This window comes from Carettochelys insculpta, chromosome 19 (assembly GCF_033958435.1).
Source record: "Carettochelys insculpta isolate YL-2023 chromosome 19, ASM3395843v1, whole genome shotgun sequence".
Taxonomy (NCBI): Eukaryota; Metazoa; Chordata; order Testudines; family Carettochelyidae; genus Carettochelys; species Carettochelys insculpta.
Window position 1 is genome coordinate 21,513,583 of NC_134155.1, and position 18,447 is coordinate 21,532,029.

The 18,447-nt window shown below is 47.9% G+C and overlaps 1 protein-coding gene across 2 annotated transcripts in view; it reads left to right on the forward strand.

Moving 5' to 3' along the window:
- Positions 1 to 336: 336 nt before the first annotated feature.
- Positions 337 to 18,447, forward strand: part of SMTNL2 (smoothelin like 2) — a 64,662-nt gene continuing 46,551 nt past the window's right edge. Inside the window, exon 1 of one of the 2 annotated variants that reach the window (XM_075013557.1) lies at positions 337 to 1,086. In XM_075013557.1, the coding sequence (XP_074869658.1) occupies positions 667 to 1,086 (420 nt within the window). In that variant the 5' untranslated portion in view covers positions 337 to 666. The remainder of the gene's footprint in view (positions 1,087 to 18,447) is intronic. The other variant, XM_075013556.1, reaches the window with a different exon arrangement.

Genomic DNA, 18,447 nt, shown 5'->3' on the forward strand with positions numbered 1-18,447 from the left:
AACTGGGCCTCAGTTGAATCTCTCCTGCGTGGCTGCCCCAGAGCTTAGCTTATGGTGAACACTGGTGTGCGTGTGTGTGTGTGTGTGAGAGAGAGAGAGACTGGGGGTGGACGGGGGGGGATACCACACCTACTGGGTCTCCGGGAAACACCCGCCCGCCTGCCCGTGTGCTGGGAGGTGCGTGCGGCTCTCGGGGCGGGCGCATGCAGCTGCGTCTAGGGGGGAGCACGTCGGTGCCGGAGTGGGGCGGGAATGTTGACTTTGGCAACGGCGTCCAAGCAACACAGGAGAGAGCAGCGCGGCTCCTCCCCTCCCCCGGCTGCCCTAGGTCCCAGCCCTTCGCGCCGCCCGAGCCCGGCAGCCGGCCCCCTCCCCACCTGCAATCGCAGCGCCTCCTCCTCTGGGCAGCCGGAGAGAGACGCAGGCGGCCGCGCTGCTCCGCCCTGCCTCCCTCCCTCCCTCGCGGCGGGGCTGGGGCTTCCTTGCGCCCCGGGTGCGGGAGGATGCGCGGAGCGCGGCGGAGCGAGCGGTGAGTGCCCGGCCCGGCCGGCAGGTGCTGGGCAGCGGGGGGCGCTGGTGCCTCCCTCCAGCGGTTCTCCCGCTTTCCCGTACCAGGGCCGGCTGGCTGCGCCTCGGGGGGCCGGAGCCAGGCGCCCTGCCCGCAGCATGGACGGGGTGGCCAGCGACATCGCCGACCTCAGCAGCCAGGACGCGCAGAGCGTGTGCGAGGCGCTGGGGCGCTACGAGGACACGCTGCGGGGCGCCGTGCGAGAGATCCATGTGGACATCCAGGTCTTCAAGCAAGGGGTGGACCGGCAAGTGGAGGAGGTGCTGCGCCTCGCCAGCCCGCTGGCGCGCACGGTGGCCGAGCTGCAGCAGGAGAACCAGCGGCTGCGAGCCCAGGTGGAGCGCCTGGCCAGGCAGGTGGAAGCCCTCAGCAGGTCGGCGGGGCTGCCGGACAGCTGGGCTGCGGAGTGCGGGGCAGCCGCGGGGAGCCCCACCGGAGGAGCCGGCTCCCCGGGGGCTGGCGCACGGCTGGCCAGGTTCTCGAGCCATGCCACCTTGTCCATGACTGGCAAGAACCAGGTGAGCGCTCCTGGGAAGGGGGAGTGCATCCTTGCATGGGTGCTTGGGAAGGTTGGGCCCTGCAGGGTGCTGGGAGGGGGCTTGGGCACCCATCCCCACCAGTGCGCAGGAGGGACTAGACCAGGCATTTTCCAAAGGCTGGTGCCCCCTCTTTTGTGGTTCTGATCATAACCCTTGACAAAGGTGGCTGGTTTGTGACCTGGGCCAGCTCAGCAATTTGGCTCCCTTTTATCAAATCAACAAAAAGTCCTGTGGCACCGTACAGACTAACAGATATTTTGGAGCTAAGCTTCCATGGGCAAAGACCCACTTCGTCAGATGCATGAGTGAGTGGGGGGTGGGTTTCGGAGGAGGATTTAAGGGGGGGGTCTCAGTAAAGGGGAGTGGGGGAGGTGACAAGGTCTGTTCAATTTTAATCAAATCAACTGGCAGCCGGGACAGATCAAGGCTAGGCAGAGATCCTGGCTCGGCAGCGCTCTGTTTGAAATTGGAGGAAGTTACTGGCTGATGTCACTCTCAACAGAAGCTTCTCCAGGGCTGGTTTTATCTAGTTTCCTTCCTTGAAGGGTTTAAAAAAAATGTGTTGGTCTCTGCGCATGTGGGGCCAGGTCTCCAGAGGGTGTAAACGGGCAAAGCTCCACTGAATCAGGCCTCCTTCTGGAAAAGGGGATTGTATGAATGAGGAGGGAAGCTGGAAATGCCCTGGTTATATCGAGCGCCCTCAGGCTCCGGTCCAGAGGAATCCCTGCCTCAGGAAACTGTGCAGTGTGCCAAAGGCCAAACACGCTCTCCCTTCAGGGGGCTTTATGAGTGGCAATAGAATTCCTGCCTGCTGGGGGTGATTTAGTGTTCTCCAGAAGGGAGATTTCCCCGCGGCACCCACCGCCTGCTGGACAGGGGTCTGGCTCTGAGAATGGGCCCTAGAGGATAAAGCTGGGTTCCAAACGCCAAACTTGCAAGAGCAGATGAAAGTGCTATGTCAGTGCTATGCTGATCTCTAGCATGGCATATGGAAACCCCACAGAGCAGGAACTCTGCTGGAAACCTGATACCCAGGCAAATTGCTTATGGCTTACAAAGAACAGAGGGGCGGACACAGTTCATACCACCTGGAGGTTGCAGTCAGACAGTGGACACCTTTCCCACCCTGTCAGGGTCCTTGTCAGCTGCAGATCCCCTTCTGCCCCACAGATTATGCAAAACTATCCTAAGGTAACCGAGGCTCAAGATCAATACATGAGTCAGTACTAAACTCATCCTAAGACCCTCGGAATATGAAGAACTGAGAGCTTTTAAAGCGCTTGACCATGGGCAGGTGTTGGAGTCACCTGCAAATTGCACTGCAGACTAATCTGGGTAGCTAGGGGCTGCACTGGATGGAGTTGAGCCAAGGTGGTTCTACGGTGCAGTTTCATTTGATTTGTTGCAATCTTCCAAAGGGATCGTCACTGAAAGATTTGCTCACTCCTCACTTTCACCACAGGCTTTAGAACACAAAGGATCAAATAACTCATTTCATGTTGTCACAAAGGGCCAACAAGCCACTGGGGCAGTTGCTGCAGCTAATGTATGGTGAGGCTTTACTCAGTCCTTCAGGAAATCCCTTGCGGAGGATAGTGCAAGTTTTCTTATTGACTTGATAAGTGTTTAAGGATTTGCCCTGTTGTAGATGCGTAACAAAGATCACAGCTCCTGATTCAAAGCCTGCTCAAATCAATGGGAATCTTTCCACTTGGTCCACAGGATTTCAGGTCAGGACTATAGATCAGAATGATCAGCTACACTCAGTATTGCTAACACTCACTATTTAAAAAATAATAAGATTTTTTTAAAAGCGTTATTTTTTACCATCTGGCTTTTGAACACGTGGGTCATGTTTTCAAAATTATGTCTACAGCCATGGGAGCTAGACATTTCCTGTTCTTAAAAGGACAGCTGAGATACTCATGTAATCAACATGACTCCCAGAGTGAAGTCTTCAGGCATCACATGACTTGTGTGACAAAACCAACCAGTATTGGCAGTGTTGCCAGTTTCACAGTTTTGTGGCAGTTCACTAATGACATGAACCAGGGGCAACAGGTGCAGTCATGCTACTAGGAGGCACTCAGATAGGAAGGCGCAGGGCAGAGTGTAACTGCTTGGATAGAAGAGCTGTTCCTAGTTACAGTTCCATTAAGATTAGCAATATTTCCTTTTTACTGCTAGAAATAAACACGTTGCAATTCATAATCAGGTGCTGAGTCAGTGGAGAGACCTCCAGTTCACTAGGGGTGCATCTAATGAGGTTTGGCTTAGAATCAGAGAACACTAGGACTGGAAGGGACCTCGAGAGGCCATTGAGTCCAGCCCCCTACCCCAAAGGCAGGACCAAGTACTATCTAAACCATCCCTGATAGACATCTATCTCACCTGTTCTTAAATATCTCCAGCGATGGAGATTCCACAACCTCCCTTGGCAATTTATTCCATGGTTTGACCACCCTGACAGTTAGGAACTTTTTCCTAATGTCCAACCTAAACCTCCCTTGCTGCAGTTTAAGCCCGTTGCCACTTGTTCTATCCTCAGAGGCCAAGAAGAACAAGTTTTCTCCTTCCTCCGTATGACTCCCTTTTAGATACCTGAAAACAGCTATCATGTCTCCCCTCAATCTTCTCTTTTCCAAACTAAACAAGCCCAATTCTTTCAACCTTTTTTCATAGGTCTCATTTTCTAGACCTTTAATCATTCTTGTCACTCTTTTCTGGACCCTCTCTAGTTTCTCCACATCCTTTTTGAACTGCGGTGCCCAGAACTGGATACAATACTCCAGCTGAGGCCTAACCAGCGTAGAGTAGAGCGGAAGAATGACTTCTTGTGTCTTGTTCACAACACACCTATTAATGCATCCCAGAATCATATTTGCTTTTTTTGCAACAGCATCACACTGTTGACTCATATTTAGCTTGTGGTCCACTATAATCCCTAGATCCCTTTCTGCTCTAGTCATTCCTAGACAGTCTCTCCCCATTCTGTATGTGTGAAACTGATTGTTCCTTCCCAAGTGGAGCACTTTGCATTTGTCCTTATTAAACTTCATCCTGTTTACCTCAGACCATTTCTCCAATTTATCCAGATCATTTTGAATTATGGCCCTATCCTCCAAAGCAGTTGCAACCCCTCCCAACTTGGTATCATCTGCAAACTTAATAAGCGTACTTTCTATGCCAATATCTAAATCATTAATTATATTATGCAGTATGGTATAAGCTAATATAAAATATTTAGTGGTAGTCAACATTCCCTCTATCTTTTTCCATCCATAGGCAGAATAAATTTTCTTATGTGCACTCGGGCATGTGTGGATGTGCACTGCCAATAGAAACACATGCTGCTGGCTGTATACTCACTCAAAATCTTGAATCTCTTCTGGGGTAGGTGCCCAAGTGCTCAGCTGACAGGGAATGCTAGCTACGGGTAGTTCATATTTTTTTTCACTGAGAAAAATTATTTTGGGACAAGAGCAATAGGGTGAAATTCTGGCCCCATGAACGTCACCTCCAGGATAGGGGGGAAAAGCCCACAAGAATATCAGAAACTGATACCTGGTGTCTGTTTTATCCTTATTACTAATGCATGTATTTCTGGTTCAGTCCTGCTCACAATAAGGACGAGACTGGTTAAGAGAAAAAGAATGGTCTAGTGTGTCAGGTGCCAGTCTACAGGACTCAACATCTGGGCTCAAGTCCTTTCTCTGCCACAGACTTTCTAAGCGACCATGGGCAAGTCATTTAATCCTTCCTCTGTAGAACTGAAATAGCAGAACTTTCCTACCTCAGAGGAGTATGGTAAGGATCAATATAAAGATTATGAAGTGCTCAGATGCTGTGATCATGGCACCATAAACAGACTGTTCCCACTGAAGTCAGAAGAAATATTTTACTTTAATGGGCAGTGGATTGCATGCTTTGATGTTAGCTACCCTCTCTGCCTCAGTTTCCCCATTTTTGAAATCAGAGACAGTGGGGAATTGAGATTTGAACATTTTCACAGTTCAGGAAAGGAGTGCTTGATAGGAGTGTGCAAAATGTGCCTAATAGAGTAGAAAGGGGGTGCAAATAGCTTCCTGTGCATTATGAAAGAAAGTTTTTACAGTTCACTAAAGAACGAGGATGCTTTAAAAGGCAGAAGTGGGCTCATTTTCAAGCAAAAATATCTTTGCATCCAGCCGGGCCCAAATGTGATCTTTCTGCATATTTACAACATTAATAGCTGTTACAGATTCATAGTAGCATTGAGCCACCATGCTTTTGGGAACACAGGTCTGCAAATGTTCCTCTGCCATGTATATTGGACAAACTGGACAGTCTCTGCGCCAAAGGATGAATGGACATAAATCTGACATCAGGAATGAGATCACACATAAATCTGTAGGGGAACACTTTAACCTCCCTGGACATTTAGTAAGGTCTTTGAAAGTAGCCATTCTTCTGCTAAAGACTTTTACCACAAGATTATAGAGGGAGACATCTGAACTGGAATTCATTTACAAATGTGACACCTTTAACTTTGGCCAAAATAGAGACCTTAACTCTCTTATGCATTATAAGGGCAATTTCCAACTAGTGCTACATAATGACAGGTAACTTTCTCCCCCTGTCCCCACATGCCCTGCCCCCTGCTATAAAAACCCTGTTTGTCATCTCCATTTTCATCTGAGGAAGTGGGTTTTACCCACAAAAGCTCATGACCTAATACATGTGTTAGTCTCCAAGGTGCCACAGGACTGCTTGTTATTTGTGTAGCTACAGACTAACATGGCTGCCCCTCCGAGACTGTTTATGATGCATTTTTCATGTCACTACTGTTAGTCACTACTGCCACTGCACTCATGAATACAAGACCCAAGTGAGAGGCAGAGCCCCCTTGCACTAAGTATGGAATGTAAATGCAGTAAGGGATAGTCCCTAGCCCAGAGAATTTATAATTTAGAGCAGTGGTTCCCAACCTTTTCACTAATACGGTCTCCCCGGTCGCCTCCCCGAACCGTTCGCAGACCCCTATCAAAGCCAATTCTAGCCAATATGTACACATTGTTAAATGAAAAAGAAAACCACAGCATAGATTTCTGGATAGCAATTAATAACCTTATCTGAAGGTATTTCATATAAAAATAATTGATTGTTAGAATAAGGTTCTAATGAAACCACATTAGCACGTGACTGGTTTTGTTCTTATTGGAACTCATCAGCCATGTGTAAACTGCTGTCTATAGCACGATTTGAACGTGGGACACCTTTGTCATAATCAAGGATGATACCATATCTCCACAGGTTCACAGCATCAGTTGTGGGAAAGGAGTATATAGACAGATCAGTTGGACTGATCGCTTTCCCAGATAATTAGACCACAACTGTTGGCCACGTGTGCTACGTTCACAAGCAAGTGAACTGTAAGCACACCGCAGTCGGGGTTGAATATATTTATTAAAATAAGATTCCAATGAAACCACATTAGCATGTGACCTGTTTCCTTCTTATTAGAACTCATCATACATACATAAACTATAGCATAATGTGAACCTGGGACATATTTGTCATAGTCAAGGACGATACCATATCTCCATGGGTTCGCAGCATCAGTTGTGGGAAACAAGTCTCTCTCTCCCCTCCCGCCCCCACGTGGGATGTGCTTACAGTTCACTTGCTTGTGAATGTACCACACGAGGCCAACAGTTGTTGGTCTAATTATCTGGGAAAGCGATCAGTCCAACTGATCTATCTATCTATATATATGTATATACTCCTTTCCCACAACCAATGCTGTCAACCTGTGGAAATATGATGTCGTCCTTGACTATGACAAAGGCGTTCTGGGTTTGAATCACATTATAGACAGCAGTTTATGCATGTCTGCTGAGTTCCAATAAGAATGAAGGTGCTAACGTGGTTTCATCGGGACCTCGTTCTAATAAATATATTCAGCAAATATATTCAGCACCAAGTGGGGTGTGCTTACAGTTCACTCACTTGTGAACATAGCACATGTGGCCAACAATTGTTGGTCTAATTATCTGGGAAAGTGATCAGTCCAACTGATCAATATATAATTGATTTAAATAAACTGTAAAGTTACAAACTTCGTTTCTATGATCATTTTTATTTATCTTGTCTTTTTGACAGACCCCCTGCAATACCCTTGCAGACTCCATGTTGGGAACCACTGGTTTAGGGGGACTAAACAGAGACAAAGTGACTTACCCCAAGTCACACAGCAAACTGGGCAGGGCCAGGGCTCCCAGATCCCAAGCAGGGCCTTATATAATTCATTGTGCTGCCTTGCGCCTCTATTTCTCCCTCTTTAATAAGGTGCCTCGCAGAGGAAACCACCTTGCTTATCTCTCCCAGTGATATTTTCTTCCCAACTCCTCTGTTTTGGTGGCTCTTTATTTTGCCATGTGCTGGGAATCACATTTAACCCCCTGAGCATGGCCAAAATGCAAGGGGCAGGCCCAACATTTTGTATCTGCCAAAGACGACAGCATGAGAGTCTTGTGCTTCCATGCAGGAGTATAGCTTCCCCCTCCAGCCTGTTAATCTGCGGTGCAGGCTGTGAGTGCTATGAAAAGGGGGTTGGATTTCTCAGCACAGGTCACTGGTTCTGTACTATGTTTCAGACAGCTCTTGGCCTGAGCTGTCAGTCCCACTTACCAGTGATGTCATTCAGAGCAGCTGCCTCTGCAGATCCCCTGGGGAGAGGTGAGAAAGCTCTTACAGCTGGAGCTACCTTGAGCAGTCCTAGAAGACAACAAAAAGTATTGAATTTACATTAATCTGATTGATGGCTTTGACTTCTGCAGGGCCAAGAGTGCCTGGTATGTTTCTGTAGCGCAGGGAAGTTTTGCGGTGGGGTGGGGGGCAGGAGGTAGACAGCTGGAGGATACCAATTGTTTAAAGTGATTTTCAGGCTCTATTTCATTTTTAAGCCTGCACATCACCTGAAGCTAACATGAAGCCTGTGTGGAGTTCTGCTCAGGTCAGCAGTTTGGTGGAATTTCTCTCCTCCTCTGGTATGTCCACCCTGCACTCAGAGCTGTGACAGCAGCTGGCATAAGCACACATAAGTTGTCATTGCGCTAGTGCAGCTAAAAATAGTAGCAGAGCTGCAGCAGCATGGAGCCCTGGCAGGCATGCAATGAGAGTTCCAAGGTTCCAGGAGGGCTTGTCCACTCTGTGCCGGCTTCTGCAGTGATGCAAGTTCACTGCTCATTTTTAGCACCACTGGCTAGATTAAAGCCGTGTGGATAGGCTTATACTACAGGTTGAACCTCTGCAGTCTGGCACTCTCGTCTGGCAACATCTGTGGTCACGCATGATTTTAGTTCACCAGACGTCCACTTATCATGGGTCTGGCCAAGTTTCATGTGGTCCCGCAAAGTTTATTGAGGAGACCTGGCTCTTTGTGCTGTGCTGTTATTTAGCTCTAATTACTTCTAAATGTCTTCTAAGAGCTCAGTAAGCAGTAGAAACATTGGTAATGCTGCTAGACAACACTGACCTCCCATGGTTCAGAAAATTCTCTGGTTCAGCACTGGTCAGGTCCTGAGGGTGTTGCACTAGAGAGGCTCAACCTGTAGTTGCAATCACACCTGTGAATACAGTGCAGATGTGGGAGGTGAAATTCTGGCCACATCCATGTCAGTGGAGAGTTTGCTATGACTTCAGTGGGCCAGAGATTTTACTCTCTGATCTCATTCACCAGGTCTATTGGAGGTGGCAAGGGGGTAGGGTGGGTAGAAGGGGAGGAAACTTTCTACATGGGAATGAGAAGTTAATACAGATCCCACATTTGAAAATCTGGGCTAACAGGACCCTGTCCAATTTAGGTGCTTCCAGGCCAGTATGATTTTTTTCAAATGAAGGATTAATGTTACTGTTACTGGAGACCTCCTTATTCATCCATGCAGTCCTGCCAAAGCACACATTTATTTAGGGTGATTCTTGGCTGCTCTGATACAGCAATGCCAAACTCAGCTGTACGCATCCAGTTTCAGATTCCAGCATGAGAAGATGGACGCTGCAGGTGGGCATCATTTCTTGTGTCCATGTAAGCAAGAAAGAGGATCCTACACCAAACCCCTTTTGAAAGGCACAGTCCATTACTTCGTTTTAATCCATCACCTGCATGTGTCTGCCTATCGATTAGGGCCCAAACACAGCCCTCTGCGTGGGATTCTTAGACTTGAAACTCACTCCTACATACGCAGTTCCATAGCTATAATCAACATATATACAATCAACTTACCTGGCCATCCTCACTGAGGGAGGTTGAAGGGAGAAACACTCCCATTGATAGCCTCCCTTTCTCCTCACAAGATTGAGGAGTACAGGGGTGGACCATTGAGGCCCGATAGTTCAATTTTGCGCGTCTCCACTACGCATACAAAATCAAACTCCAGATCAACCCTGATCAGGTTGATCTTCCGGTAAATATAGATGTACCCAGAGACAGGAAGGCTGTGCAAAAAAGCTATTGTCTCCTCTGCCCCTGGAGTCGCTCTCAGCTCCCAGGTGGACTTAGTAAGCAACACCTACTGTACCGGAACAGTGTAGGAATTCTGTGCTGGACACTTTAAAAAGTGGGTCAGCATGAGAAGCTGCTACCTTAGCTCAGCCCCTGAGCTGTGAACTCTGGGGAAAGTTCAGATCTAGCAGGACACATGAACAAAGATTGGGAGCACAGGATCTGGTCCAAGAGGTGAATGTGTCTGGGCCTCTGGGTAAGAGTGACCATAATATAGTTACATTTAACATTCCTGTGGCTGGGAAAATACTACAGCAGCCCAAGACTGTAGTAATTAATTTCAGAATGGGGGACTACACAAAAATGAGGAAGTTAGTTAAACAGAAATTAAAAGGTAGAGTACCTAGAGTAAAATCTCTGCCAGCTGCAGGGAAACATTTTAAAGACACCATAATAGAGGCTCAACTTAACTGTTTACCCCAATTTAGGAAATGTAGTAAGAGAACCAAAACAGTGCCACCATGAGTTAAACAATAAAGGGAAAGAGGCAGTGAGAGACAAAAAGGCATCATTTAAAACATGGAAGTTAAACGCTAGTGAGGAAAATAGAACGGAACATAAACTGTGCCAAGTGAAGTGCAAAAATATAATTAGGAAGGCCAAAAAAGAATTTGAAGAACAGCTAGCCAAAGAGTCAAAAAGTAATAGCAAAAAAATGTTTTGTAAGCACATCGGAAGCAGGAAGCCTGCTAAACAACCAGTGGGGCCACCGGATGATTGAGATGCTAAAGGAGCACTCAGGGATGAAAAGGTCATTGCAGAGAAATTAAATTATTGCTTTGCATCAGTCTTCATGGCTGAGGATATGAGGGAGATTCCTAAACCTGAGCAATTCTTTTCAGGTAACAAATCTGATGAACTGTCTCAAATTGAGGTGTCGTTAGAAGAGGCTTTGGAACAAACTGATAAACTAAATAGTAATAAGTTGCCAAGACCAGATTGCATTCACCCAAGAGTTCTGAAGAAACTCAAATGTGAAATTGCAGTACTAACTGTAGTTCGTAAGCCGTCATTTAAGTCAGCTTCTGCTCCAGATGACTGGAGGATAGGCTTCAGAGGTGATCTTGGCAACTACAGGCCAGTTAGTCTGTCTTCAGTACCAAGCAAACTGGTTGAAACTCTCTCACAAGCACAGAGTAAAGAACAGAAAGGTCAGAAAACACTGATGAACATAATTTGTTGGAGAAGAATCAACATGGCTTTTGTAAAGGGAAGATGTGCCTCATCAATCTATTAGCATTTCTGAAAGGGTCAACAAGCATGTGGACAAGGGGGATCCTGTGGATATAGTGTACTTAGATTTACAGAAAGCCTTTGACAAGATACCTCACCAAAGGCTGTTAAGCAAAGTTAACAGTCATGGGATAAGAGGGAAGACCCTCTCTTGGATTGGTAACTGGTTAAAAGATTGAAAACAAAGGGTAGGAATAAACAGATAATTTTCAGAATGCAGAGAGGTAAATCGTGGCGTCTTGTACTGGGACTGGTCCTATTCAACATATTTATAAATTATCTGGAAAAAGGGATAGACAGTGAGGTGGCAAAATTTGCAGATGACACAAAACTACTCAAAATAGTTAAGTCCCAAGCAGACTGTGAAAAGCTACAAAAGGATCTTAATAAATTGGGTGACTGGGCAACAAAATGGCAGATGAAATTCAGTGTTGATAAATGCAAAGTAATGCACATTGGAAAATATAATCCCAACTATACATATAGCACGATTGGGTCTGACTTAGCTGTTACCACTCAAGAAAGAGATCTTGGAGTCATTGTGGATAGTTCTCTGAAAACATCCACTGACTGTGCAGCGGCAGTCAAAAAAGCTAACAAAATGTTGGGATTCATTAAGAAAGCAATAGATAATAAGACAGAAAATGTCATATTACCTCTCTGTAAACAAAAAAGCAGTAAAGTAGCACTTTAAAGACTAACAAAATAATTTATTAGGTGAACTTTTGTGGGACAGACCCGGTTCTTCAGACTGTAGCCATACCAGAACAGACTCAATATTTAAGGCTGTTCTGTTCTGGTATGGCTATGGTCTGAAGAAGTGGGTCTGTCCCACGAAAGCTCACCTAATAAATTATTTTGTTAGTCTTTAAAGTGCTACTTGACTGCTTTTTTGTTTTGATAATTTATAGACCAGCACAGCTTTCTCTCTGTTACTACCTCTATGTAAATCCATGGTACGTCTACATCTCGAATACTGTGTACAGATGTGATTGCGCCATCTCAGAAAAGATATATTGGAATTGGAGAAGGTTCAGAAAAGTGAAACAAAAGTGATTGAGGTTATGGAATTCTGCCATATGAGGAGCGATTAATAAGATTGGGACTTTTTAGCTTGGAAAAAAGACAATTAAGGGGGGATATGATAGAGGTATATAAAATCATGATCTGTGTGGAAAAAATAAATAAGGAATCGTTATTTACTCCTCACAACACAGGAGGTCACCAAATGAAATTAATAGGCAGCAGGTTTAAAATAAAAGGGAATATTCATATGATGCACAGTCAACCTGTGGAACTCCTTGCCAGAGGATATTGTGAAGGCCAGGATTTCAACAGGGTTCAAAAAAGAACTAGATAAATTCAGAGAGCATAGGTCCATTAATGGCTGTGAGCCAGGATGGGCATGGAGGGTGTTCCTAGCCTTTGTTTGGCAGAGACTCAAAATGGGTGACAGGGAATTGATCACTTTATGATTACCTGTTTGGTTAATTCCCTCTGGGGCACCTGGCATCGGCCACTGTTGGAAGACAGGATACTGGGCTTGATGGACCTATGGTCTGACCCAGTATGGCTGTACTTATGTTCTTAAAATTCAGGTGTTAACTTGTTAGACACCTTCTTTAGCATAACCATGTCTGCTATCTTCAGATCCCTACTGCAGTGTCAGGCAGCATTCTAGAGCTGGTTGAAAATTTTCAACCAAGACAATTTCCTACCTCTCAAAAACCCTAGAGTTTTAACTAAACCAAAACTTCCAGAAATATTAAGTCATTTTTTGGAACCAATGTTCCTTGTGAGCTGCGCCTTGAGGGATTCATGTGCCACCCAGCTGATTAGCAGAGCACCCACAGCGTGTGTTTCTACTACGGGTGCATGTCTGCACAGGTGTTAGTGCACAGAACAAAAATTATTCTGCACCTGGATGGAAAAAAATTAGAGGGAGCATTGTTTTCAACCCCATGCTCCAAAAATACTGAATTTGTTTCCCCTTCCGCTCTTCTCCATCTCCACCTTTCCCCAGTCCAATAAAATCAATATGTGCTGGAGAAAAAGGACACTCCTGAATGCTAGCTTTTGAGAAGCTGAAGAAGTTTTGAAAATTTGGTGTGGAAAAAAGCAGAGAGAGAGAGAGAGAGAGAGAGGAAAGCAAAATATTCCAGACATTCATTCTAAGAGTGGAATCAGGTTATCATCCCCTACTTACCTACTCTGGGGGTTTTAAACCTTCTTTCTGAAGCACCTGGTGCCTGTGGGTGACATCATCTTGGGTTAGATGGGCCTGGAGGGCTGATCCAGTCTGGTAATTTCCATGTGCTCAGTGTATTCAGTGCAAAGAAAGTGACGACCCCCAAACATTGGGTTTCTGATCAGTGAATCAAAGCCAATGTTTCCATTTGAATTATTCAATTTCCCCCCAAGTCATTTTTTAAAAGTTCAATTTTAATTGGAAGCTTTGGTTTCGGGGGGGTGCGGTGGGATGGGGACAAAACAGGTTTTTCCAGCCATCTCTGCAGAAGACCCTTGAAAGCACTTGGCCTTCTTCCATGACCAGACTTCCCTGGCTGCACTGGGTTACACTACATTTTCCTCAAACCCCTTCAAGCAGTTGTCAGCCATGAACTTCCCGGTAAATATGCGATGGAGTGTCAGTGAGAGATAAGAATAGGTGAGGTGAGACCCCTTCTGCAACACTTGTCTGTGACGCTTGTTTTATTGCAGGGCCAGGGAACCTTTCTTGGATTGGGGACCACTGACCCAGTCAGGGCTGCACACAAATCAGAAGCTCCCCTCCTCCCAAAAGACACTTGCCTAACTTCCCTTGGAGTCTAGCCCCGACAGGGGGTGGGGAGGTTAGTAGATCTTGTGGGGCCTCCTAGGCTATGTCTACACCGCAGCACTATTTTGAAATAATCCATTACAGAACAGCTGTTCCAACATAGCTCATTTCACAATAACAGTTCTGCACAGGAATGCCTTTCAAAATAGCACCCAGTGATTTCAGAATAGCATGTCTGGACACATAAGCCATGTCTACACGTGCACGCTACTTCGGAGTAGCGGCACCAACTTCGAAATAGCGCCCGTTACGGCTACACGTGCTGGGCGCTATTTTGATGTTAACATCGATGTTAGGCGGCGAGACGTCGAAGTCGCTAACCCCATGAGGGGATGGGAATAGCGCCCTACTTCGAAGTTGAACATCGAACTAGGGCACGTGTAGACGATCCGCGTCCCGCAACATCGAAATAGCGGGGTCCGCCATGGCGGCCATCAGCTGAGGGGTTGAGAGACGCTCTCTCTGCAGCCCCTGCGGGGCTCTATGGTCACCGTGTGCAGCAGCCCTTAGCTCAGGGCTTCTGGCTGCTGCTGCTGCAGCTGGGGATCCATGCTGCATGCACAGGGTCTGCAACCAGTTGTCGGCTCTTTGGATCTTGTGTTGTTTAGTGCAACTGTGTCTGGGAGGGGCCCTTTAAGGGAGCGGCTTGCTGTTAAGTCCGCCCTGTGACCCTGTCTGCAGCTGTGCCTGGCACCCTTATTTCGATGTGTGCTACTTTGGTGTGTAGATGTTCCCTCGCAGCGCCTATTTCGATGTGGTGCTGCCCAGTGTCAAAGGTGAACGTCGAAGTTGCCAGCCCTGGAGGATGTGTAGATGTTATTCATCAAAATATCTTATTTCGATGGTGCGTGCACGTGTAGACATAGCCATAGTGTCTATTCCAAAATAGTGCCTTTGGAGGCCATTATGGTTTATTTAGAAATAGCGCTATTCTGTGTCTTAGCGCTGATTTTGAAATAGTTAGTAGCATCCTTCAGTCTACGTAGACTATGGAACGCGCCCTTCGTAGTTCCGTTTGGCATTCTCATTTGCAGCGTCGGCTGTGACTGTGAAGACCCACACGAGAGTGACAGTCCTTGCTGCATCTGTTGCATATGTAATGGGTGTCTGGCAGGTCCTTGCTGTGCTTTCTGTGGGCTCGCTTCTCCTTTGCTAGCTATCTGATCCTCAACTCACCCTTCTGAAGGCCCTTGCATAGTTCCTGCCTCCATCTGCTGCGATCGTCTGCCAGCTCCTCCCAGCTGTCTGGCTTGATGTCTACTTCCCTGAGGTCTCTCTTGCAAACATCTTTGTAGTGCAGCTGGGGGCATCCCGGAGGTATTTTGCCAGAGGCTAACTCGCCATACAGCATGTCTTTTGGGATCCTTCCATCATTCATCCTGTGGACGTGGCCAAGCCAGCAGAACCGCCGCTGCCTGAGGAGGGTGTGCATAGTTGGGATTCCAGCTTTCTCAAGGACAGTAGTGTTGGACACTCTGTCCTTCCACGATATTCCAAGGATGCGCCTGGGGCAGCGCAAGTGGAAGACATTAATAGGCATTAGGCCTCCTGCAATGAGGTTAATGAAAATCTAAATAAGACACCTGCTATTTTGAATGTATTTTGAAATAACGCGTGCGGAGGGTAGACGCTTACAAAGTTATTTTGTAATAATGGCTGTTATCCCGAAATAACTTTGCTGTGTGGCTGTCGCCCTAGGCTCTGGGTGGGGTGGGAATGAGAGGTGCAGGCTGACTTTGGGTTTGCAGGCTCTGGGCAGGATGAAGGGTGCAGGGGAAGGGTGTGGGTGCTGGGTCTGGGCAGGGAGCACAGTGCAGGAGTGAGCCTGGAGGGTGTGTGCAGGAGGAGGACCTACCTGGCACAACTCCTAGGCACAGGTGGCTCCGCAGTGTCCTGTACTTGCAGGCACTGCCCCCTGCTTCTTCCGTTAGCTGCGATTTGTAGCCAGTGGGAGCAGCAGGGATGGAGCCTGCAGGTGCAGAGACAGTGCTTCCTTGTGCTGGGGGCAGGAAAAAGGGAATGGCAGAGCCACTTCCCCTGCTAGGAAGAGCTGATTGACCAGAAGAGGTTCGGCTTGATCCAGCTGGCGAGACTTTGGGCTCCCCCACTGAAGCAGAGGGCCAGCGCTCAGACTGCAGCCATGGGGGGGAGCGCTGAGGCTTGGAAACTTGCATGCTCACCCTGTTGTGGGGGAAAGTGAGGAGGAACAATGGAGCCACAAATCTTGTGGGTGAAATCAAGGCAAGCTGTGAGCTGGACCATGGTAAGCCTTGCAGGCTGGAGATTCCCCAGCCCTATTTTGTTGTATAATTGTCTAAGTGCACTTCTGTTTTAAGACCTGAAGAGTGTAAGTAGCGACTAATAAAGGAGCTATTTTGTGACGTGCCAGAGCCCTGTTGAACCCCTGTCTACGCAACAATGTAAAAGAAATACTGCTAGTTCTTTTGCCAGGCTCAACATACACGTTTGATGACTTTCCAAGGCTGTGGAATGTACTTCTTTTGCCTTCCCTAATACCATCTGTTTTCCCCAGTGGGACACCTTCAGGAGCTGGGTATAGGAAGCAAAAAGGTCAATGGTGATCTATTTTTGCAGGAAGAGGCAAATTTAATGGGAAAGCATCTGAACCAGAACGACACAGACTGGGTTTTAGGCAGCACTAGCATCCGAGTGCAGGAGAAAGTGAAGAATTTATTTGCTTATATATGTCATAAATAAACACACATTTGCAGACCCTAGCATGCAGATCTCTCACCTTATCTGACAGGGACATGTCAGGTACGCAAGTCATGCAAAGTCATGGGGTGGGCCACACATGCAATAAAATAAGGTATTCAAAAGTTTAACTGGGGGAGGGGAGCTGAAGATTCCCTTTGCCTGGGGCACCATTTGTTCTAGGGCGAGCTCTGGACATATATACGGCCAACTGCTGCTAACTCATGAGGTATTTGTTTGGTGGGGGAGCAGGGAGTGGGGGGAGACGGGACAGCCACCAGCCAAGGTTTTGCACCCTTCAGTTCAAAGTGCTCAGACACAGCTGTCAGGGGGGAGGTGACCCACAGCTTAGTGTCAGTATGTCCGAAGCTGTCCCATAGTTGTTGCCTGCAGTGCTGCTCTCTTGGAGTGGGGCCTGTCGGTGGTGGATTTCACTTCAGGTCTCATAGGATATTTGTTCCGATAGCCTAGCACCATGGAACGCTGCCATTTGGTCGACTGCAGTGCAAGTCACGGGTGACATGCAGTTACAGCGGCACCATGACAAGACAGGAAGGGTGAGCAGAATCCATGCTTGATATACCTGAGCAACTCCAGCGGGTGGCGGAGCAGTCACTAATCCTCCGGGCCAGTCCCATCCATAAGTCTAACGGCTGGCCGGCCCTGCCCTGCACTTTTGTGGGCCCTGTGGCAGCCGTCCCAGCTGTTCTATGGATGGGAGGGGGAAGGATTACCGGGGGCAGGTGTGGGGGCAGTGACGGGTGGCGGCAGCTGCAGGGTGTCGCCTCTCCTCCCTGCACTCACCACGCGGGTGTCACATGCAGCAGCCTGCTCTACCATGCCCTCGTGGCCTGCAAAGCCCTGGTTCTCTGCAGCAGCAGGAAGCAACCTTCTCTCCCCACTGCCCACAGAGAATTGGGGCTCAATGGGCTGGAAGGGTGCAGCCTGGAACGGCAGGATGGAACAGGCTGTGGCTTGCACCACTTGCGTCGTGTGTGTATGAGGGAGGCTGAGGAGGGACAACCCCCAGCTGCTGCTTCCACCTGCCACACCCTGCCCCAGGTATGATCCCCTCGGGGTAAGGGGACAAAGCAGGGAAGGGATAGGGCACCAGCTCATTTGGAGCCAACTCCGAGCTTGGCACTAGAGCTCCCAATAGTCTCTTGTCCCCGTCCCCGTCCCCGCCCCACTGGCTCTCTTCTTATGTGGTGCTTAAGTGGCACCTTAGAGCCAACTCTGAGCCCATTACGTCTAACTGGACACAGGAGAGTATCTGGAGTCAAGAAGAGAGGCAGACGTGACCCCATCCACGCCTTTTACAACAGCTCCCTCATGCCTTTTTCCCTCAGCTGGGCGGGGAGATTTATTGCACTGATTAGGCGGAGGGGGGAAAACCCTCTGAGCTAAGGCAGGTTTTCTGATAAGGCTGGGAGTGTATTATTCCACTGCAGAAAGGCTGCACGCAAGCACGGCGTTTGGGGTCAGTTGTGGTGCAGCCAGAAGAACATGCTGTGGGTGTACGTCAGGCAGGCAGCTGTTCTGCCAGCTTGGACTAGAGCGCTGGGGCAAACGCAGCTGGCTGGTCTGCAGGATCCTGATGTGGAGGGTATTGTGAGGCCAGCCTCTCCCTGCATTTCCAGTGCTCTAGAGTGAGGCCGGCACCAGCCAACCACCGACCACCCTGGGATTCTAAGTTTGTTTAGGTGGTTTGTGGTTCAAGGGTCTGTACTGTCACCCATCACTGCAGTCCATATCTAACCTCTGCTTGTCTTCCCCTAGTGCACCAATGCAGGGTTAGGTGATTTGACCTCATAGGGACAGATTCTACAACATGCTGAGCACCTCCTAGGAAGTATTCAATGCTTTGACTATCCACCAGCAGAGATGGTGCCAAGTACCATGTGGCACTGGAATCTCATTGAGTGAGTCCACGGTGTTTTAATTTAGTGTTGGCAGGAGTGCTCTATAAAGTAGATGTCTCTCTCCCGACAAATGAGAGTAGTTATTATAT